The following is a 23894-nucleotide window of genomic DNA, read 5'->3' on the forward strand; positions in this document are numbered from 1 at the left end:
AAACCACAAAAAACCTAAACCAGATTGAGATAGAAATTAAGAGTTGAAGAGAATTATTTGTTGGGTAAGAAGACACTTTGATATATTAAAAAATTAGGAAGTCGAGAAATTTGCTAAATCTGCAGCTTTAAACATAATATAAACAACTTACTTCTACCAGTAACAGACGTAGATACTGTCAGTAAAAACAATTGCAAACAAAGTTGGCAACATTTATACAACCAAAGTACAACCGACATAAATTTTGGAAATTGCCAACCATTAATTTCCAATGGTTTAAATATGGGTCAAATAGGTTATTTATAAAAACAATAAACAGAATAAGATCAAATCACTCACTTCTGCATACAAACACAGGATAGACATCACTGATAACCTATATTAATCCTGTGGTAGAATGGAAGATCTACAGCACCTTATATTGGAGTGTACACAGTAAAGACAAAGTATCAAAATAATGTATAAAAAGCTAATTGAACTAAATTGTCCTTTACCTTTCAATTTGAATACAATTATTTTTGCAAAATAATAACCAGATATTTAAATGTATATTAATATACAGGGTGTCCAGAAACTCTCCCGACAAACGAATATCGGAGATTCCTCAGATAATTTTTAGACAATATAACTCAATTCATCTAGTTCGAAAATGCTTCTTAAGGGAGCTAGAGCTCTTTGAAGATGGCGTCTGGTAATTAGATTTTTTTAAATACCTTCAGAACGCTTGTATTTAGAAAAACGCAAACTTGCACAATTATTTATCCTACAGAGCTGAATCGATTTCAAAATTTGCTAATTTCTAGTACCAATCACAGGCGTCAGTTTTGAGAAGGGGTTATTTTAAGGCATAACTTTTTTGTCTTTACATTTTCAGCATTCTTGATACTAGATTATTACATTTTCAGGTATTCTAGTACTAAAAAGCACTTTCACTAGTTGATGGGATACACAGTTATCCAGAAAAATCGATTTGAAAATTTTTCGTTTTTTAGTAATGAAAGGTAAATTAATATTTTTTGCACTAGTTGGCTTTGACCTGTCAACAAAAATATAACCTACATTTTTCATTGTTAAAATTGTGGTCGGTAATAGACGACGGCATGATTATGTAACAGTAGCACATAAAGATGTTGTGTTAATAGAAGTTGAGGAAAATCCAGAAATTACCGTTCATATACTATCTCTCTAATTGGAATCACTACAAGAAAAGGGAGACAGTTTTGGACTACATAAAAAGATCAAAAAAATTTCGAGTATAAACAAGAAACACCATGAGACTCGTCTGAGGAATGATCAAGGAAACTACGTTCATACCCAGAAAGAACTAGCTAAAATCTGGGCAAACTATACTTCGTCTCTCTTTGCGAATAATAGACCGTAGTAGGCTACAAAAGTAGCAAAACTAGGCAAGACCCCTGGACCGGATAGAATTACTACCTACGGAAGCCATAAAACTGTTGGAAGATGAAAACATCGACATGCTGGTAACAATTTTTAATGCCATATATAACACTGGCCACCTTCCAACGGATTGGCTTTATTCAACCTTTATAATGATCCCTAAATCACAAAGAGCGACAAAATGCAAAGACCACAGACTGATAAGTTTAATGAGCCATTTGCTTAAGGTGTTTCTTCGCATCCTTCACACAAGAATGTTTAGAAAGCTGGAAGATCTAAGCGGTGAGACACAATTTGGTTCCAAGAGCAGACTGGGTACACGTGAAGCAGCTTTCTGCTTGAATACGGTTGTACAAAACTGCATGGATCAACGAAATGATATAGTCATAACATTCCTCGATTCTTCGAAAAAGCGTTTGACACCATAAAACATGACGCAATGATAAAAATCCTACACAATTCTAACATTGACGAGAAAGATATAAGAGTTATCTAGAATCTCTGTTGGAATCAAAAAGCACGAGTAAGACTGAACAAACCAACCAACACAGGAGTATTTGAAGTTTTAAGAGGGGTGCGACAGGGGTGTATTTTGTCTTTTATGTTCGTCAATGCCTATGTGGAGAACATTTTTGCAGAGGCACTGGAAGGCTCTAAGTGTGGAATAAAGGTAGACGGGTAAACATTCCGACGACACCGCGATAATAACAGACAACGAACATGATATGCAGTTTATGTTAAATAAAATAAACACCGGAGGAAAAATATATGGCTTGAAGATAAATGCTGGAAAAACTAAATGCGTACCAATAAGGAAAAACGCACTTTTAAGAATACAACTGCAAGTATATAATGCTCCAATCGATCACGTGAAAACATTTAAATACTTGGGAATGATGATGAATGACCAATGAGATTCTCAACAAGAAACAAAATGCCGTACCGAACAAGCAAGACAACCTTTTATCAAATTTAAACCACTACTATGTTAGCGCAATATTTTCTTTAATCTCCGCTATAGGATGGTTAAATGCTATGTATGGTCCCTATTGTTATACGGCATGAAAACATGGACGTTAAGAGTTATCATCATCAGTGGTGCTACAGCTCTAGTTGAGCCTTGACCTTCCCCAGTCTATTTCGCCAGTCGTTTCTGTTCATCGCCAACCGTTGCCAATTTGCCGCGCCGATTTTCCTTGCGTCCTCGTCCACACCGTCCCTCCATCTCAGTCGTTAAGAGTTGTTTCCATTAATAAGTTGGAGGCCTTCGAAATGCGTTGCAAAGAATGTTCCGCATACCATGGACAGATAAGGTGAGAAGTGAAGAAGTCTTAAGAAAGGCAAATACTGAGAGAGAACTACTCAATTTGATCAAGGTACGAAAAACTGGATACCTCGGCCATATTCTGAGAGGAAAAAAATACGCAATCCCTCAACTAATCATCCAGGGAAAGATTGAAGGCAAGAGAGAAGTAGGTCGCAAACAAATGTCGTAGCTATGAAACATAAAGAACTGGACAGGCATAAATAACACTGACGATCTTTTGCTTGCCGTAAAAGACAGACGTCTGGCCTTAAGATAATTTGCCAACGCACTCTCGGTGCACGGCACTATAAGAAGAAGAAGACTATCTGCCACGTATCTAATAATTTTAAAATCGTTGGTAGAACATATCTTACACTACAAAATTTATATCGTTTTTATTTTACAAAGGCACAAGTACTGCTACAAGGATATGTTGCTGCTTGTAAAGAATTTGTTAGATGGTTACAAAATCAGAAAATCAAAATGATAAATTTTTTCAGGTACATTTTGTTTTCGACCAAGCTTTATTCACAAAAAATTAAAGTTTTAATGTGCATAATACACAATATATTTCGTATGTTGGTGACAATCCCCACGTTGTTCGAGAATTTAAGCATCAGCATAGGTTTAGCATAAACTTCTGGATGTGAGTAGTTAACGATTATCTACTTGTGCCTGTGGGCCTGATTGCTTACATTTCCTGCAAAACGTTTTACCTTATTCATTAGATAGTATGCCTTTAAATATTTAGCAAAACTTATGGTTTCTACATGACAGCTGTCCGGTCCACTTTAGCAGGAATATAAGAGACTTTCTTGATAATAACCAGGGTTGGAAGTTTACTGGATTGGAAGAGGCGGTCCAGTTGCTTGGCCAGCAAAGTCGCCTGATTCTAATCCTTGCGAATATTGTATTTAATTATACATAAAATCGTTTTGTTTATTCCGTTCCGATACAAAATCGTGCAAAACTCTGGCTAAGTAAGAATACAAGATGCTCGCAACGAATTTAGAAATAACTTGGAATTTGTGTAAGAATTCGGCATTCTCTAAGCTAAAAAGCAAATTTATGCATAGAGAATAATGATCATCACATCGAGCATATTTTGTAACCATCTACTGTTGATACTTGTTCTTTTGTGTTAGTTTTGTTTCATAGTAATAAATACTTTGTTTTTAAAACCCTTTAAATAAAATTTTGTTTCAATTTGATGTTTTGCTTCCGTTTTCAAACTTTTTTTTACGAATTGTTCGCTGCATTTATTGAAATAAAAGATAATTTATAACATTAATTAAGGTAAATATGAATTTAACTTTCATGACGAAAAAACTAAAAATTTTGAAATCGATTTTTCTAGAAAATGGTGTATCTTACTGACTTAAAGTAAGAGTCCCTTATAGTAATAAAAACCTCAAAATGTAATAATCTAGTATAAAGTATGCTTAAAATTTAAAGACAAAAATTATGCATTAAAATAACCTTTGACCTACCCAAAACGGACGCCTATGACCGGTACTAGAAATTTGAAATTAATAGAATCTATTTAATTTTGGATGGTAAATACTTGCACCAGTTTTCGTTTTTGTAACTAGAAGCGTTCTGGAGATATTAAAAAAAAACTAATTACAAGGCGCCATTTTCAAAGAGCTCTAGCTCCCTTAGAAAGCGTTTTCGAACTAGGTGAATTGAGTTAAATTGTCTTAAAATTATCTGAGCAATCTCCAGCCTTCGTTTGCCAGGAGAATTTCTGGATATCCTATATTACGTCCTGTAAATTTAAATAAGTAGGCTTAGGTAATAAAATTAAAAAATATAAATGTGTACCTCGGAGGTAAAGGACACTATGTCCATTTTTATCGAAATTTAGATTATTGCAGTTTTGAATATAACTTTTCTGGCTCTACACATAGGTAAACCATACTATGTCCAGAGACAATTTTACGGCAAGTTACCGACTTTTTAATAAACACTTCCAGTCAGAGGTAAACAACACCATGTGGACTTGGTGTTGTTTACCTCTACTATATGTGTGCATCGTCATTTACCAGCCGGACATAGTGTTATGTACCCTTCTACACTTCCCGTCATATATAAATGGTACACTTTTTTGCCCAATGTAAACCAGTGTTCAGACCAGAGATATATAAGAGAGCCTCTCTTACATATCTCTGGTTCAGACTGGAGACAATGGTTCGTGAAACAATGCATTGTTGCCATCACAGATAACAGAATTGCACTAAATCTAAATAAAAAAATAACGTTCAAAAATGTGTTTAGATGAATATTATTTTTATTATTAACAACAGAAAACAGTATCTAATAAATTTAATAACCAGAGAGACGGTTGAGTTAATGTCCAAAATGTTTGAAGAATTTTTTAATAATGGAGATATGACAAAATACAATTATTTCAGCAGTTTCGAATTATAATACATAATATTTAAATTCCAGACTTGTTCACTGTAAAAGTTATTCATTTTGTACTAATTTCAAATTTAATTTTTAATTTTTCCAGTGTGTTTTATTTATTCTAGTATGCCATAACTCAATACAGTTTTGTGCTACACTTTACGAGAAACGAATGGCAGCTCTTGATTTGAAATTAAACATAATAATTTAAAGTCATGTCTAAATTTTTCATTTTTTAACATTATTTTTGAATTAAAATATTTTCATAAATTATAATAAAACACGATTCAAGTCCTTCTTTTAGCTGATTTGTTAGCTGGATATTGATAAAATCTATGATCCTCTAAGTGATGAAAGCTCAGAATCGGTCGACAATGATATGAGACGTATAAGTAAACCAGCGAAAACAAAGGTAAAAGAGAAAGCTATTATTACTCCTACGATTAGCGATTAGTGGGACAATAAAAAAATCTTCTTTAGGACGATTTATCCCTAAGCAGTGATGTAGGCAATTTCAATGAACATAATGAAGTTATATTAGAAGAAGAGAAAAGTGTTAAAAGAAATGTACAAAATATAACTAAGTGCAAACAAAAAGGTAAAAAACGTATAGTAAGTGATCAAAATTGGGCCTGTAATGTTCGCAAATGAAAAATAGCTGGTGGTAAAGAGTATCTCAGTAAATGAGGCAAAGACATGCCTGCAAAAATGTTAAAGCCTCCTTGCATGTGTCGCATGAAATGCTCTGAAAGATAGCCAGAATACGAAAGACAAAAAATTTATTTTCAACTCATACTGGACTGAGACAAACGTTTCAGATTTTAAAAAGCAATGTATCTTCTCATGTATCGACATCCAACCTACTCTTCGATCAAGAAAAAAAGATCTAAATTGTACCAAATCTAAAAATAATACACTACACTACCATTTTACAGTGAACAATCAGCTATTGAAGGTGTGCAAGGTTATGTTTGTAAACGCACTTTGTATATCTAATTTAGTAGTAGTAAATATGTTGAAAAAAATTGAGCCAGGAGGTTTAATAAAAGCTGATCAAAGAGGTAGACACACGCCAACCAATAAAACTCCTACCGAAACCATAAATAGTATACATCAACATATTAAATCATTCCCAAAATATGAGAGTCATTATTCCAGAGAAAGGAGTAAGAGAGATTATCTGGGCACAGAACTTACAATAGAAAAGATGTATCAACTGTACATTGATAAATGCAATGAAAGACATGTAGATCCAAAGCTCAGTGCAAAAAAGTGGTTGTACGCAGATATTTTTAATAAAGACTTCAAGTTGTCGTTTAAACCGCCCGAAAGAGACATTTGCGATACATGCAGTACATTCACCGCTGAATTAAAAAATAATCTTACTGCAGATGAACTAACCAGTGTACAGGCTGATCATGATGCTCACCTAATTGAATCTAAAACTCGGTATAACTTAAAACAATTGGACTTTATAATAGCTAAAGAGTCACCAAAATACAAAGTACTATCTGGTGATTTGCAAAAATGTTTGCCTTCACCACTAAAAAACAATTGTATTAGTTTCTACAAAAGGAAGCTTTGGATATTAAATTTTACATTACATGATGCCAGTGATTCTTCTGTACAATGTATAATAATAAAGGGGCCTGAGGTGCAAATGAAATCGCCTCGTCAATTTTGAAATGGGCTGACAAGTCAAGTAGAGAACATTACTCTTTGGACCAATAACTGCTATGGACAAAATAAAAATATAAGTATTATAACTTGCTATTTTTGGATACTGCAAATAAAGACGATCCTTGGCCATTTTAACACCATGGGACTGGCAACAACTACACTTGAGTGCAAAAAAATCGACTCAAAATTATTTTGCGAAAGTTCGTCTACTGTTTCAATCAAAAAAAGTGTAAATTTAAAAATATTTAGTGTACTATTATTAACCTCATTATTGAGTTTGAAAAAAGTTTTGATTTTTGGTAAATCGGGTGACGTATTACAAATAAATAATGCAATACGTAGAGAGGGGGTCATAATTTGACCCATTGAAATCGACACGCACCGACTTAACGCATTTGGTTAACATCGTAAGCATCAATTTCCATAGCAACCCACTAATACATCAGTCAATTAAGTTCTCAACTTCATAACAAATGGATACCACATCCGTCAAAGCAGCTCAAGCAGTAGCATTATTGAGAGAAGAAATGAGCCAGAGAGCCGTGACAAATCGACTAAATTTAAGCCAATCTGCTGTGTCCCGAGTGTATCCTCGGTACCAAGATACTGGTGATTATGTCCGCTGACAAGGAGGAGGTCGTGAACGAATAACAACAGAGAGAGATGATCGATTTCTTGTATCTAAATCTCTGAGAAATCGACATTTGACTGGTGCTGATCTCAAAGAAGAGCTTAGAGAGGTTCAAGGTGTGGTTATCAGCATTTAGATAGTCAGAAGGAGACTGAAAGCAGCCAACCTGACACCAAAAGGGCAGCTACGGGTCCCAAGCTAACTGCAGCCCAGAAGCAAAGGCGACTAGAATTTGCTCGAGCACATCTGGATTGGGACGACTATCAATGGAGTCAGTTATTATTCTCCGACGAAAGTAGGATCTGCTTACATGGTAACGACAAGAGGCTTCAAGTCTATAGAAGGCCAGGGGAACAATTTGATCAATGTTGTATACGAGAAATTGTGTCATATGGAGGCGGTTCTTATATGTTTTGGGCAGGCATTTCTATGGATAGGAAAACCGAGTTGGTTTTCGTGCCTGGTGGAGGACGTGGAGGAGGTTTAACGGCGGATCGTTACATCAGAGATATTTTGGAGGAACATGTGGTTCCATACGCGGGATTTATTGGTAATGCCTTTATTTTATTGCATGATAATGCACGATGTCATACCGCACGAGTCACCACCACCTATCTGACTAAGATCGGTATACCTACAATAAATTGGCCTGCGTTGAGCCCGGAGATAAATCCAATAGAGCATGTTTGGGATGAGCTTAAACGAAGGGTCCGGAATAGAAATCATGCACCAAGGAGCATAATGGAATTGAGAGCTGCGCTTAATGATGAATGGGAAGCAATGCCTTAAGAATTTATTAGAAAAGTCATTCGATCCATGCGAAATCGATTGGAAAGTGTAATTAGGAATAAAGGTGGTAATATCAGATACTGAAAAACAACAAAATTCATTTTGTATTTGATGATTTCTCTGTTCGTTACCTCTTTCTTGGAATAGTTCCAATGCTGAATATTTGAGAAACTATGTTCGTATTGCATATTGTTTTTATAATGCGTCTTCCAAATAATGATATAACGGTTTTTGTAAGTTTAATAATAAATTTGTTGTTTGCACATTACATCTTGTTATTTTCATACTTCTTACATTAAAACAGAAGGTGTAATCTCAAATATCGCTTTTGAGTCGATTGTTTTGCACTCAAGTGTAGTTAGGCAAATATCAGGTAAATACACAGTGCACAATATGGAACTTGCAGATTTCAAAACGCTGTTCGATAAGAAATTGTCATCTTTTGTAAGTAGAAAAAAAAAAGACCTTGTTCTACTGTCAACATGTATTTTACTACAAGTCCAACAAAAACACATTGGAAAGTTCTTTTATAAGACCGATTTCAATAACCAAAATATGTATGAAGTGGACTTCATGAGGTATCGAAGACAGCAAGTAACGTTTCCAGCCCAATTAAATCAAGTCTCAGCAATTCCATTACCAATCACAAAACAAAAGTACAATGACTTAATTGCATTACTGCCTTTTGTTTCGTCAGTTTGTCATGCGTTTTATCAAAATTTAACACATAGCGATGTAGCCACAAACGATTACCCACAAGAAGATAAAGATGATATTATGGAGCATCTTTAAAACTTTTGAAACTTCTCGTCTATAATTTTACTTAATTATTATAACATTATACTATTTACCTCTTATAAAATAATAGTATAGGCTGTTTAATGTGTTTGTATTGTTTATTTCGTAAAGACCTTAACATGCAATGCAACATTATTTAAAAAAGTTGTTAGAGGTAAACAACACTATGTCCAACTACACATTTTTAAAAAATTTTTAAATAATGAACGGTAAACCTCAGGTATATAACACTTCATGGAATGAAAAACGATTATACACACCACAATAATAATATATTAATCTTGATTAAATGTAAGAAACATTGGAGTATTGACTGATTACAAATTTAAAAAATTTTAAAACTGCTCTCCTGAAAAAGTAAGAAAATGGACATAGTGTCCTTTACCTCCGAGGTACGATATATTAGAAAAAACTGAAAAAATGTGTCTATGGCTATAAATAGGCTTAAGTAATAAAATTAAAATTTGTAAATATGTATGTCGTACAAAAAAAGAAAATAATAAAAAAGAATAAAAAAAAAGAGTAAAAAAAGAAAAAACACACGGTAATAAATACTTAAAAAACAAAAAACAATAATTATATAAAAAAAATATATGAAAAGTTGATTATAATCGCATAACAATTAGAAAAAAATTCATTAAAAAAGTTATATTAAAAAATCCCATAAAAATAGAAAAATAAACTAAAAAAAAAATAAACAAAAAAATAATATTTAGATTTAAAAGAAAAAATGTATGTTAACATAATTAATATTTAGAATGTAGTATGTCAGTAAATTTATTAATACAAAAAAGATAAACTAACTTACCATAAAAATAGTCTGGCTAATTGGCTAAGCCAAAGCCATTATACAATAAAAAATTTTGTATTTACTTTACTATAAATATTAGTAAAACATCATTTGAAGTTGAAAATATTAAATGTTATTACATTTATTGATTGCCTAATTAATTATTAAAGATTCTCAATTCTGTTTTATATAAAAAAAAAACATTTATCACAATAAAATATAAAAAAAAACTAAGCACCTCAAATAAGGTGCCGTATGGAATATTTTTTAACATAAATCAAAAACTAGTTTTTTAATCTCTGTTGGAACCATTAAGAAAAAAAAAATACGTAATGAACGCAGAGGAGTCATCTTTCTATCTATCCGGTATAACCAAATTAAATTTATGTGATATACGGTGTAGCATGTGAATCTGAAATCTAGAAACAGGTTCAAAATGGCCTTCGTCACATTAGCTGTTAGAAATAATATCATATAAAAAGGTGAATTTGATGGAATTTAGTATCACTTGTGTTCAAGTGCCTTAAGAGTAACAGGTCGAGGATGAAAGCATTTTTGGTAAGTCACGCCAATTATTTTAACGTTCGTTACAGTTTATTTATTTGTTTTTAAAGTAAACAATTAGCTTCCTATGGGTCCAGTTTCTATCGTCCATATTTAAATATATACCTGTTACGTGTGGGAGGAGAGAGAATATTAAATACATTTTAAGTGCAAGTTTTGCAAGCTTATTAGCTCTTATTTACATATTTTATATGTTTGATATGAATAAATATTTTGTGTTAACTTTTAACTGGATAAACCATGCTATAATCAAACCTAAAGTTGTTATTATCACTTCTCTAAATCTCATTTTTTGATTTTTTGTAGTTATAATACTCAGCTTACATAACGTTTGTTTTGATTTTAAACTTATTAACTCTTTCTAAAACTTCTATATATCAATATATCTACGTCTCTCTAAACGATTCAATTTGCAAAAGTTATAATTTTCACGTACTTTATATAAAATACTTGCTACATTGGCATATTTTCGCTATACAAGTTCTATATTGTCAATGTTATTTACCGTACTCCCTTATATTTAGTATTTGGTTTACTAACTGAATTTTAGGATCTACCAAAATCGTTTGTATTCCTTGTTGGCATTTTTGTAATTATTTACCTTGTTTAATGTTTAGATAAATTCATTTATCCGGATTAAAACTGGTTCCTGAAGTGATTACATTAAAATTAGCATTTTTTATCTACCTTATTTTAACTTGAATTAATGTTCTCTCAAGTCTCATACATACACACACACCTGTGACTTTATTCCTATTATTAAATTTTTACTTTGTTGGACCCTTTAGCATGTCCCTTAAGTATCCAAATAAGCATTTTGTATGTAGTTTCTCTGCCATTTTTGTTGGCAGATGCTCTAGTGTTCGAATTATTTTATTCATCATTTATGTACATAATTTTCTTTTTTTCTTCATCACTTATCATCAACTTGTTTGTTTATAAAATATTATCCACAATCTACACTGTCTATGTCTCTCCCATTTTTGCTAGATAGATTTAGTTAGTTTTTACACGAACCAGAAGAAGAGAACTCATACCAAAACAAAAAGGAAACAAAACAGCACTCTATTTTGACCTGGCTGTCCCTGTTCCTATGTTTATGCAACCTTGCAACTAAAAAATCAACAGAGTTTTTATTACTTAGGAAAAAACAAACACTAAACAAAAAAAACAATATTGATTTCCTTTGAAATTCTTCCATCTTTTGTGTACTTTTAATCGGGCTTTTATATAATGTGATGTTTCTTTTATTGGTCGTAGATAACTATATATAGCACTTATATTCTCAATGTCTGCCCTTTTATTCAAGGTATTCTGTGTGGTTTTCATTTGAGACATTTCTGAAAATAATCATTTGTTGTGATTTCGTTCCCTTGCCAATATTTTTACTTGGTCATAGTTTGGAGTAAGACCCATCGTGACTGGATGTTTACTTAATGCGCAAACTTGTACTTTGTTCAAATTACTGTCACTTTGTGTAATAATAATCTTCCCGACATGTTCCTAGATGTTTCTCCAATATAAAATTTGTTGCAATTATTACAGGTTATACCGTACACAACATTGGAGCTTTCTTTAATGTTTAAGACTGATTTTAGTTAAGTGTGTACTTAGATACCGCTTTTATATTTCTATTTCCTCGAGTTAACATTTTCGGAAACTTTTCGGCCATTTGAATTTTTCAATAATCACTTTAATTATATAACCATTACATAATACAGTTTATATTTACGTCTACACTTTTTGCTAGTTTTCGATGGAATGCAAAAGTGATATTTGACGGTAAAAGCCACATGGCAGGTACTTTAAACTACGACCGGTTCAGGGTCGTATTTAAAATATTTGTGAATGGTGCATTTACGAAAAATAAACTCAGTTTATTAAGTTAGGATATATATTGACGAAATGTTTTATAACGGTCTTATTATTGATAGCTTTTGATCTTTTTTTATGTGAATCATCTCCAATGTATATTTTTTGTTCTTTTTTCAAAATCTATGCATTTTAAAAATTAAAAGAATGGCTATTTTCTGGAGAATGCTTTGCAAAGGCTATACGCCTTCGCTGTAGCATTTAATTTGTTGTTTTGTATTTAATGTTTGTGTGCAACAATCCTTCAATGTAGATATTGGTGTGTTTGCCCAATATAAGTTTTTTTCTCCCTGGCCGTCTGAGAAAAAAGATCTCCGTTTTCACTAAAGCTAAAGCTTATTGTTGTTGTTGACCATTGTTGTTTTCTACAGCCAGTCCAGAATTTTTGTACCCTGCAGAAGTTTGTACAGGTCTTCTGCTCTTGGTGTATCCTAAATATATCAGGTTCTTTTCTTGGTTGCTCATAGAGGTTTTGCCTTTTACGGTCCTTATTACAGAGTTTACAGTTTATATAATATGTTAAATTAAACTCATTCGCTGATATTTTTTGTTGCTTATATCTTTATATCTTCTATGTTCCAGATTTGATATTCTCCCCGTTCTTGTGAGGAATTTCATTTCCAGTATCTTAATTTTTTGCCAAGTTACCAATACTCTGACGTGTATGTTGTAATAGACTCTACCACAGACCTGTTCATTGAAAACTTAATTCTAGTCTAATTTTCTTAGTTTAAATCCTGTGTTACCTATCGCACACGAAATCACTATCATGTGACGGTTAATACAAAGTAACACATTTGTTGCACGTTGGCAGTCAACGTGTTGAAGATGCCTACTTCATTTAATTATGTTTATTACAGTATCTATCTTTGATTTTAACTGACTTTTTGATTTTATATTATTTTGTCCTATCGTTTTTTATTGCAACATTTAATAAATAATTGTTTTTTTTTTTTCACAAAACATATATGAATAAAATATCATCATTTCTTAAAATAATTCATTATGTTATCAAAAAATAAGTAATATAATAATAGATAAAACGATTTTAAATTTTTCAGGTACTTGGATTTGTGGCTTTAGCCGTTGCTATACCACCGCCAGCAGATTCCGTTCACGAGAAGAAGGATAATGCTAAACCTGTTGAAGTTCCAGCAGAAAAATCCAAGCGTCATTTGGGAGATGGATACTTTAACAGTATTCCACAATCTTACTCGTCTTCATGGAGCAGCGGTCCAGTAAACTACGGTTACGGCTACAAATACAACTATAACTCAGGACCAATTGGTCAATATTCTGCATCGTCATATTCCTCACCTTTAAGTTATTCTGCCGGTGGATTATCTGCTGGTGGTTTATCTGAAGGTCACTACTCATCTGGGCTTTCTTCTGCTGGATTGGCCGGAGGTTATTCGTCTGGCCTTGCTTCTGGAAGTCTTGTTTCTGGTGGTCTTTCCTCAGGCGCTCTATCTGAAGGTTTTTCGTCAAGTTACGGCTCTGAAGGTTTATCAGGTTTATCTGCATCTGCTGGTTTAGGTGGAGCTTATGGATCATATGGATCATCCTATGGCCAATCAGGTCTTCTTTCATCAGGTGGTTCCTCTGATGTTTACTCTTCGGGAATTTCTGGTCTTTCTTCTGGAGGTTTGATTTCTTCAGGAGTATCAATTCCTCAGGGATATTCTTCCTACAATTTTGGTGTAAAATCTGGTCTGGAAAAAGTCGTTGCAAGTGAAGAAGTCGCACGTCATACCATTCATAATGTCATCAACAAAGTTCAAGTACCAGTACCAGTACCTCAACCTTACCCAGTAACCAAAACCATTCAAGTACCAAGACCATATCCTGTAAATGTTGAAAAACCAGTACCCGTTCAAGTAAGAGTTAACGTACCAGTACCAGTTGAAAAACCCTACCCAGTTCAAGTTCCACAACCTGTACCTTACCAAGTTAGAGTAAAAGTACCATACACAGTTGAAAAACCATACCCAGTACATATTACCAGGACTGTTACTGTTCCAGTAGAAAAACCAGTTTATGTGAAAGTACCAGAAGTAGTAAGGATCCCAGTTCCACAACCCTACCCTGTACCAGTTCAACGTAAAGTTGCTATTAAAGTTCCACATCCAGTTTTAGTTAAGGTTCCGGAAATTGTTAACGTGCATCATGCAATCCAAACTGTCAACCAACCCATAGAATTTGTTCAAGACAAAGTCTTTCCTCCCATTGTCTCAGAGACACATTTAGGTAACGGACAACAACCTCTTATTACAAATATTGGAGGAGGCTCTACTTCTGAAGTAATCAATCCTGATTACCAAGATTCTGGATCTGGAGGTGGTTTAAAAATTTTCACAGATGGAGATGATGGGTTTTCCCATATTCAACCACAGAGTCCCATCATAAATGGTGGTAGTGAAAGTATCTACCCACCGGGTAACACGCTTACCGAGTCAGAATTAAGTCATGGGTCAAAAACTATTAAAACCGATGGAAGTTCTTCAGGTACGTCTTACGGTATTGCTAATGCGTACCTTCCCCCATGCCCATTGAGCCACGGACACAACATCTCAGCACGTAAAGCAGAAGAAAAGAAGGTTGAAGAAAAACATTAATTTGTTATTGTCTATAAAATAGTATATAAAATGTTGATATTCGACACGATTTGTACATGAAAATTTCTTCCTTCTGTTAATAAATCTTTTAACAAAAGTTATAAACCTATTTATTTTATTACAACTCCTTAATTATTTAAAAAACAGCAGGTATATAACTAAAGTGTTATAGCAATGATGAGTAATAAAATAACAAATATAGACGCGATCGTGATGGTTAATGAAAATCAAAAATGTGCACATATAAGATTATTTGTAAGAATAATTATTAGTTTACAAGAGATAACAAAAACAAAGAAACTTCAAATCCTTTCATAATTAAAAACGACTTAGGGTCAGTCGGGGGAACAGCAGATGATTTTTGCACACTTTACTTTAAAATTATCTAGAAAAAGTATAATGAAAATTTTAGGTTCTCCTGTATAGGCTGTTACTTCTGAGCTTAGTTAGTTGGAATATAAACAAAAAGGCACAAACCTTTTTCTAAAAGTCACACTTGGGATTTTTTTAAAGTGTTTCCATTTACCCCATGAATGTTTTTATTTACCCGTAATATTGGAGTAAACGAAAACAACCTGTTATTTACAACGAATATAAGCTAAACTCACTGAGAGGTACCTGGAAACTTTCTTAATACATTCTTGAGTAATGACACAACAATTTCCAATAAGAACAATTTATTTATGGAAAATACAAAAAATAATAGAAATGAGAATTATTAAAGTTAAGGAATAAAGTGAATAAAACCTAAGTAGCCAACTTTATTACATTTTAGGACTTGTAGTCCTAAAGACATCCTAAAGACGTCCTTGTAGACATCAACATATGAAAATAAGTGCCTAAAGTCCCTTTACCCTATGACGGCCGATATGCAATTAAGATATGATCAGTGGGGCGTTAATATTTAATTCCGATCGCTTGAAAAGTAAAAATATTTAATTTCCTGTATTTTATGTTCAGTAATAGTATTGGATTTTACTGTATCAAAGGCAAATAAAATAAATATAATATGTATATACAGGGTGCGTTAAAAGAAGTGGGACGGAATCTTTCGCATACTCGAAATTATTTATCGACATCAAATGTTCATCAAAGTCTCTATAAGTCTTTATTTTGCGTAGAGTGAAAATTATACTAATGGTTTTGCATGCAGTAAAATTGAAAAATACTTGCCAATTGTGGCAAGTATTTTCCAATTGTTTGGAATTGTTTCCAATTGTTTACCAATTTCCAAAAAGTTGCTGGTATGTCCAAATTTAAATAAAATACATCCAAGACTTTACTTTCTGCAGACACTGTATTAAATATAACCTTGAAACCAATTGGCACTAAATCACTTCCAAGTTTTCAGCAAAATAAAAGATTTAAACCAGCAGCCCAGTAATTAATACCAAAGCTATTGAGAGTATACAGTCCAGTAATTAGACCGATTGTACTTTATCGTTTAACTAAAACACACCACAAAGTTCGAATTAAATTTCCGAAACACTTTTTTGTTACTTCTTTTTAGCAAACGATTTTTCCTATTCACTGTCTGATATTTCACTATCAGAGTCATCACTATCTGAGTTGTCTAGCCGAATAATTAGAGGCCGAACCTCATCTATAACTCGCTCGGTTTGAAAAGACTGAACGATTATGTCTTCTATATGTCTAATAGAATTTTGCCATTTTTCTGCCTTTATTTGTTCTAGCGATTCTTTCCATAAACTAAGAACGCTAGCGTCATCTGTTGTTTTAGATGCATGTTTATCATAAAAATTATTGGCTATACCCCAAACTAACTCAATTGCATTATAGTGGCAATGGTGGGGAGGAAGTCCAAAAACTTCATGGCCATATTTAAGAGCCATTTGGTCAGTAACAAATTTCTTTTGAATTTTGTACTCTCCTCACCTTTGAAATAATCGACTTGTAAAAATATATCACTGATAAATTTTCTTTTCTGTCAACCACAACTTTATTTCTTCTTTTGTCCAGCTGCTTGAAGGCAATCTCTCTTCTACTCTTGAGTAATAGGATGCATTATTCAACACTACTATACATGGCCGCTCCAATTTTTTCAACAAATTTTCTTCAAACCATTCAATAAAAATATTTGAATCCATATTTCCTTGATAATCACCTGTATTTTTTGTGGACGAAAAAATTAAACTAGCGTCAGGAATAAAACCCTCATCATTTCCAGCATGAAGTATAATGTAGAGTTTACCATTACCGGAACGACTAGAAGAATAACATTTCGTAGTGCCATCTTGCCAGGATGATTTTGACATATTTCCTTTAGCGAAAATTCAAGTTTCATGTAAAAATGCAACTTGCCTTGGACTATCAGACATTTTACTGTTCATATATTTTCTTAAAATATGCCACCGTTTTGAAACAACATTAGAGAGTTCACACAATACTTGTCTATGATTTGTCTTTCGAAGTCCTATATGTTTCAGCACTCTCCACAAATTTTGTAAACTAATATCACACAGTTCCTTGTCTTTAATTTTTTGTAACACAGCACTAATTGTTATATGTTCTTTGGCTTTATACATATTATATATAATATTTTTAATTGCAAGCTTGTTTGACTGGTGCAAATCTAAAGTTTTTGGATGTCGACGATTTCTCTTGCTTTATTTATTTCATCCTCACTCATGTTATTAATTCTTTGGAAAGTCCTTTGTAAGATACCTCAAGCATCGCATGTGCGTTTCTGAACTGCCATAACAGATGTCAATGGACCCATATTATTTTTTTCCAAATTGAAATATCTTTCGACTTTCAGAACTAAACACCGTTCTTCTAGAGATAACACTCTACGTTCTGACTGGATTTTATTTTCTTCCAAATTACTTATTTTACTTTAAAGTACCGCTTCACTACACTACTATAAAAAAATAGGAACTTATATACAACTACACCACCCTAAAAAGAACGAGAGTTGTACAACAGACGAAATAATCGAACATAAAATGATTTAAAAGCCAATGCTAAACAAGCATAAACACTGCGTTTATTGTGATTGCAAAAACCGTTCGCGTGTTTTAAAGATTTTTGCTGATTATGTATTTTGCTTATTAAATAACACCAATACAACCCATGACCACCAATTAATTTTTAACGATAAACAGAAGTGTAATATGATGACAAGTTTAAATTTGATCTACTTTCTTGATAACATTGTCGTTAACAGAAAGATATTTTTAAATAGCATGAATCATTTTTCAATGATTGTGTGGATTTAAGAAAAACATTACTAAACAAATTTTTTAAGTGTGTATAAAGAAGATTTTAATTATTATGACACATGGTACTCCTTATTTATGACATGTTAATATCTGTTTCATTCGAGCTCTCAAGGCTTTAGGCTTCGGCATTCGTATTTTCTTATGAAAAATGCAACGTTCTTGAATCCTCATCTGAACTTTGTTAGGTGTCTGAACTGACAAACTTAGAATCGTCGGATTCATCATGAAGAGACATTGTGTCACTGGAATTATCATCGGAAGAAGTTCTAGATTTTTTTCTTTAACTTACTTTTTGCAGTTTTAGTTTTGCCAGTTTTTGATTTCTGAACTGTTTTATGTCGTTTTATTTTCACAGTATCTCTGAACCTAGCAGCCACCTCTTCCCTAGTTACTACCTCTCCTTACCGCAGCTTCTTCAAACGGGGTATCGTTTTTTTTACAACTCGGATTTTACCTGTGAAGGAACTTTTTCACGAATTGCTTCAGCAAAGATTTGATCAAGAGTGCAAGAGTGCAGAGAGTGAACATGAACTAAAAGAATCAATATTAGTAGCTGGTAACTCAGAAGGTCCACCCTTTTTCAATTTTTATGCTGATGAACCTGAAGGTCTAGGTCCTTCCATTTCCGGAAAAAAACCAATTTGAATTTTTAGCTTCTTGCATTTTTGAAGCAGGTTCGATTACAGAGCCGGCATCACTTCTCCGTATTCTTTTCTGATAAGCTAGAAGCGGTATTGGATCAAACAAACTTTCCCAAAAACGCCTTCGATTTACTGGAAAAAATTTTGTGGTGATGAAACCTTATTCAATATTTAGTTTTGTCATAGCTTCTGCCCAATCTAAGCCCAAAGAGTTCAACAAAATCACGCTTTTGTTTTTTTACTGATTCAAATACACATTTGTCAAGGGGTTAAATTTTGTCTGCGAGATGGCTAGAAAAATTTGATAATTTGAATATTAGCCTCCATAGTAAGTTCTATTATACATAGACTCATGTGGCTGCTGTGACCATTTTACAGAAGTAGAGCGGTTGCTTCCGGTAGTCCCAGCTCAGAAAGTTTTTTGCGGACATGGAGTATAAAACAAGTTTGCAGCCAATCAAAGAAGTGTGGTTCTTCCATCCATCCATTTTGCGATATGTTGCGTACACTGTACCAGGGTAAGCAGTGGGTGATGTCCAACGAGCCTGGACCGCAGCTCCTTTGAATATAATCAGGGGTGGAAGTATTGTGCCATCTACTACCACACATGCCAATACTGTGGTATTTTTTTGACCTGAACCTCCGATAACACGACTCAAGATATTTCCTTTGATGCCTATGCCACGGATTTTTGAAGGATCCTAACTAAATCCAGATTCATTAGCATTAAATGTAAATAATGGTAGGATATTGTTAGTTAAAACTACTTCCTCTAGTTTATCAAAGAAATCATAAACTTCCTCTGGGTTTCTTGCTAACATTCTTGACTTTTGGAGATGTACAGCTTTCTTGAAGGTTAGCCTGGCAGTATTGGGTTTATGTCCCAGATGACGGGACATAAACCCAATATCCCAATCGTGTCTAGGTTTTCCATCCTTAAAGCTCGTTTTTATTAGATTTTGTAACACGTAGCTCTGTACTAATTAAAGTAATTCATCTTTTGAACAAGGATAACTTATTTTCAATCGTTCCATGAGAAATTGAGCAATATCTTCTTCCACTTCAGGTGTCAGAATAGGATTTGTTCCACCACCTAGTATTTCTTCGGCAATTTCACGACTTCTTATTCTATTAATGTAAGAAATTGGTATTCCGTAAAAAGCAGAAGCTTGCCAGTATGTTAAATTATTGGTTGAAATGTCAGCTATGCCGTTTGTAAGTCTTCTGCTGAATATGATCGCGCCGGTCTCTTCTTAATATAGGTTCGTGGTATTTGACAGATTTTACATATACAACAAATTGTTTGGGATAAAAGGAAACGTGTTTTCTTTTACTCCAACCATGTGTTTCCATTTACACCGAGCGTATTATTTGGATGTGTTAAATGGAAACACTTCCTAGTTTCCACCTGAACAATATTATTAACCTAACCTTAAAAACTACATGTAAAAAGATCATTTCTTATCTAAGATCGATTTATTAGGTTTTACTCAATATTTGAAAACAATTCAACCACTAAGAAAATCTAATTTGATAATTTGCGCATGAAATGTCAAAAGCCTATTTGAGGGTTGGAAATATTGACAACACAATCTAAGAAAAGAAATTATATCTATTGGAAATCAGCGAATTTGGATGGTCTGAGTCCGGAACTTCTAAAAAATGGTAGTGTATTATATTATTCGGTTAACAGCACAGAAGACGGGCATCATACAAATGGTGTAGCCTATGTAGATTGGTAGCATCAGAACTGAATACATCCAAATAAATACTCCAAATAAAAACCATCAAAAACCAATAAACTGTAAATATATGCCCTGATTCATTATCATCAGTGGCGTTACAGCTCTTTATCTCAATATGCCCTGATTGCAGATAGAAAATATAACGATAAACCCGAAAATCTCTATGATCAAATTCCAGACACATACGAAGCTTAATAAACACGAGGCTGGCCTAGATATTAACCTCGCGAAAACAGAGTACCTATCTACAAGTGAAGAAGACATAGAAGATCTACAGATTGATGACAACGTAACAATCAAAGGAAAGGATAAATTCAAATACCTGAGGTTTATAATCACGAAAAAGGCAACAACAGAGGAAGAAATTACACAAAGATTAGGACAAACAAGAACAGCAAATCCGACAACTTAACTCAGTATGGTGGGATAGACACCTAAATATGAAGACAAAAACGCAGATTTATAAAACATTAGTGCGAAGTATTATGACATATGGGGCTGAAAATTGGATCATAAACAAGAAAACCAGCAGTAAGATAGTAGCAACAGAGATGGAATGCCTGCGAAGATGCTGCAGAGTAACAAGAAGGGATAGGAGAAGTAATGACGAAATAAAGCAAAGAACATCAATAGAAACAGACATACTAACATGTATAGAACAAAAAAGACTAAAGTGGTATGGACATGTAAGAAGAACTATCGACAGCTGATGGATAAAGAGAATAACCGAATGGAGCCCCATAGGAAGGAGGAAAAGAGGACGACCCCGAAAATCCTGGAGGAACGAAGTAGACGACGCCATGAGTAAGAGAGGACTAAACGATGGAGAATGGAACAACAGAGAGAGATGGAAACGGTTGAGCGAGGGAAGGCAGTGAATACTGTAGAATCCCTAAATATATATATAATAAACACGAAATTTTATATATTAGAGTATTATTGGAGAGATTGACCACGTAATTATCGATGCTAGACATGGAAGTAATGTGCTCGATGTAAGAAGCCTCAGAGGAGTAGATGGAGATACAGACCATCACCTAGTAAGAGCAAAAATCAGGTTGAGAATATCTTCAGAGAAACCTAAGGCTAACGAAGCATTGGACAGTGGAACATCAAGAAAATGCAAAATGAGGAAATTACAAACAAGAAATTAAACAGCATCTAAATACAGTAGACCAGAGCAATGATGTCGAAAGGCTGTGGCAACAAATGGAAAAATCAATTGCGAAGTCAGCAGATCTAATAATAGGAAAAAGCAGGAAGATAACAAGGAAATGGTTTGATAGAGATTGTCAAGAAAAACTACACGACAGACAAATAAAGCGAAACATTATGCTTTAACAAGGAACAGCAGAAAGTAAAGAAAACTATGCAACTTCTCGCCGAGAAACAAGAAAATTAATTAGAGAGAAAAAAAAAGTACGAACAAGAGAAATATGAAGAAATGAAAAGAAATAGGCAACAGTCAAATAGTTAAGCTTTTAACAAATCAGTGTCAAACAAAAAGAAAGGCTTCAGACCTAGATGCGTGTCTGTACTCAGAAAAAATTATGAATTAATAATAAATGAAAAAGAACCGCTCCAAAGATGGCAAGAATATTTCAAGACTTTACTAAACAGACATCAAGAGGAAGAACATGAAGAAAATATATATTTTGGGGTGGACCTACCGGTAGAGGACCTACCGGTAGAGGACCGCAAAATAGATGAAACATTGCAAAAAATTAACAGATTGAAGAACGGAAAAGCTCTAGGCTCTGACAATATACTGGCTGAATTCCTTAAGTACGGAGGAGAAACTCTGCATAGACAAATACACAAACTAATAACACTTATATGGAACGAAGAGAAAATACCAACAAAATGGCACGCAAGTGTAATAATCCCCATCCATAAAAAGGGAGACAAAACCATATGATCCAATTATAGAGGCATCTTCCTACTTAATACTGCGTATAAAATCTTATCAAGCATCCTATTAAGTAGGCTGACACCGATTGTAAAAAATTTCATGGGGGAATACCAAGCCGGCTTCAGAAGACATAGATCGGCCATAGATCAGATCTTTACTCTGAGACAGTTGCTTTAAAAAGGATGGAAATTCAATAGAACTATCCAAAATCTCTTCATAGATTTCCGGCAAGCGTACGACAGCATTAAAAGAAATCAGATGTGGAATGCAATGGCAGAACTTTTAGTTCCAAAAAAACTTATTCAGCTTGTTAAGTTATGTGTGAATAGCTGTAGATCCAGAGTACGGATAGGTAACAAACTCTCAGAATCTTGCGAAATAAGCAGTGGCCTGAAGCAAGGAGATGCGCTGTCACCTCTCCTCTTTAATATCATCCTGGAGAAAGTAGTAAGAGCAGCACAACTTAAAACAGAATTACTGACAGTAAATGAACCAAAATTACTACTAGCATGCGCAGATGACATTGACATTGTGGGAAACACAGTCACCAATGTGAAGGAGACTTTTAATAAATTGGAGGTAGAGGCAAAGAAAACTGGTTTAAGGGTAAATGAAGAGAAAATTAAATACATGTGTATTAACAGACAAAAGGGACGAGAGAGAATAGGGCAAAATGTGACAATAGACCCATATAACTTTGAAAGAGTGGAGAGTTTTAAATATCTCGGAGAGCAATAGTCACTGCAGATAACGATATCGCGGAAGAAATTAAAGGAAGAATTCAGGCAGCAACAGATGTATGTACAGCCTCCACAATACTATTAAATCTAAAAGCCTTACACGAACATCAGAGATTAGAATATGTAGGACGGTGATTGGACAGGTGCTCATGTATGGGTGTGAGACGTGGACCCTGACCAAAGAAACTGAAAGAAAACTTAGATGTTTTGAGAGGAAAATCCCCAGAAGAATCTTTGGGCCTTATTACGACATTAATAGCAACCAATACCGAATGAGAACAAATGCTGAGGTCAAGCAGATGTATACAGCGAGCGATATAGTCCAAGAGATTAAATCTCAACGTCTAAGATGGGCTGGCCATGTCCATAGACTTCCTAATAACCGCCTTGCCAAGTTAATATGGGAAGAAGCCCCCACAGGAAGAAGGCCCTTAGGACGCCCACGAATGGGGTGGAGAGACAATATATGGTCAGATCTAAGAACAATGGGACTGCCCACTGACCCAACTATTATGGACGACCGTTCAAGATGGAGGCAAGTTGTGCAGTCAGCCAAAACCCACCCCGGGTTGTAGTGCTACGAGAAGAAGAAGAAGAATTATTGGAGAGGTGAATAATGTCGTCTTGTAATAAAAGTATCTTTATTCTGACATATAAACATGCGCAGTTTTGCGTTCTCTAATAAAATACAGGACGCCTGTATTTAAATTAAATACAGACCAGAGAACTTTTATTTAAAGATACCTTATTTTGACGTAA

The 23894-nt window shown here is 33.9% G+C and overlaps 1 protein-coding gene across 1 annotated transcript; it reads left to right on the top strand.

Moving 5' to 3' along the window:
- The first annotated feature begins 10207 nt into the window (after positions 1-10207).
- LOC140435137 (uncharacterized) lies at positions 10208-14960 on the top strand. The gene is made up of 2 exons (XM_072523870.1): positions 10208-10362; positions 13302-14960. Exons 1-2 carry the CDS (start codon positions 10348-10350, stop codon positions 14853-14855), a joined length of 1569 nt encoding a protein of 522 aa, XP_072379971.1. The 5' UTR covers positions 10208-10347; the 3' UTR covers positions 14856-14960.
- Positions 14961-23894: the final 8934 nt, after the last annotated feature.

The sequence above is a fragment of the Diabrotica undecimpunctata genome, chromosome 2 (assembly GCF_040954645.1).
Source record: "Diabrotica undecimpunctata isolate CICGRU chromosome 2, icDiaUnde3, whole genome shotgun sequence".
NCBI lineage: Eukaryota > Metazoa > Arthropoda > Insecta > Coleoptera > Chrysomelidae > Diabrotica > Diabrotica undecimpunctata.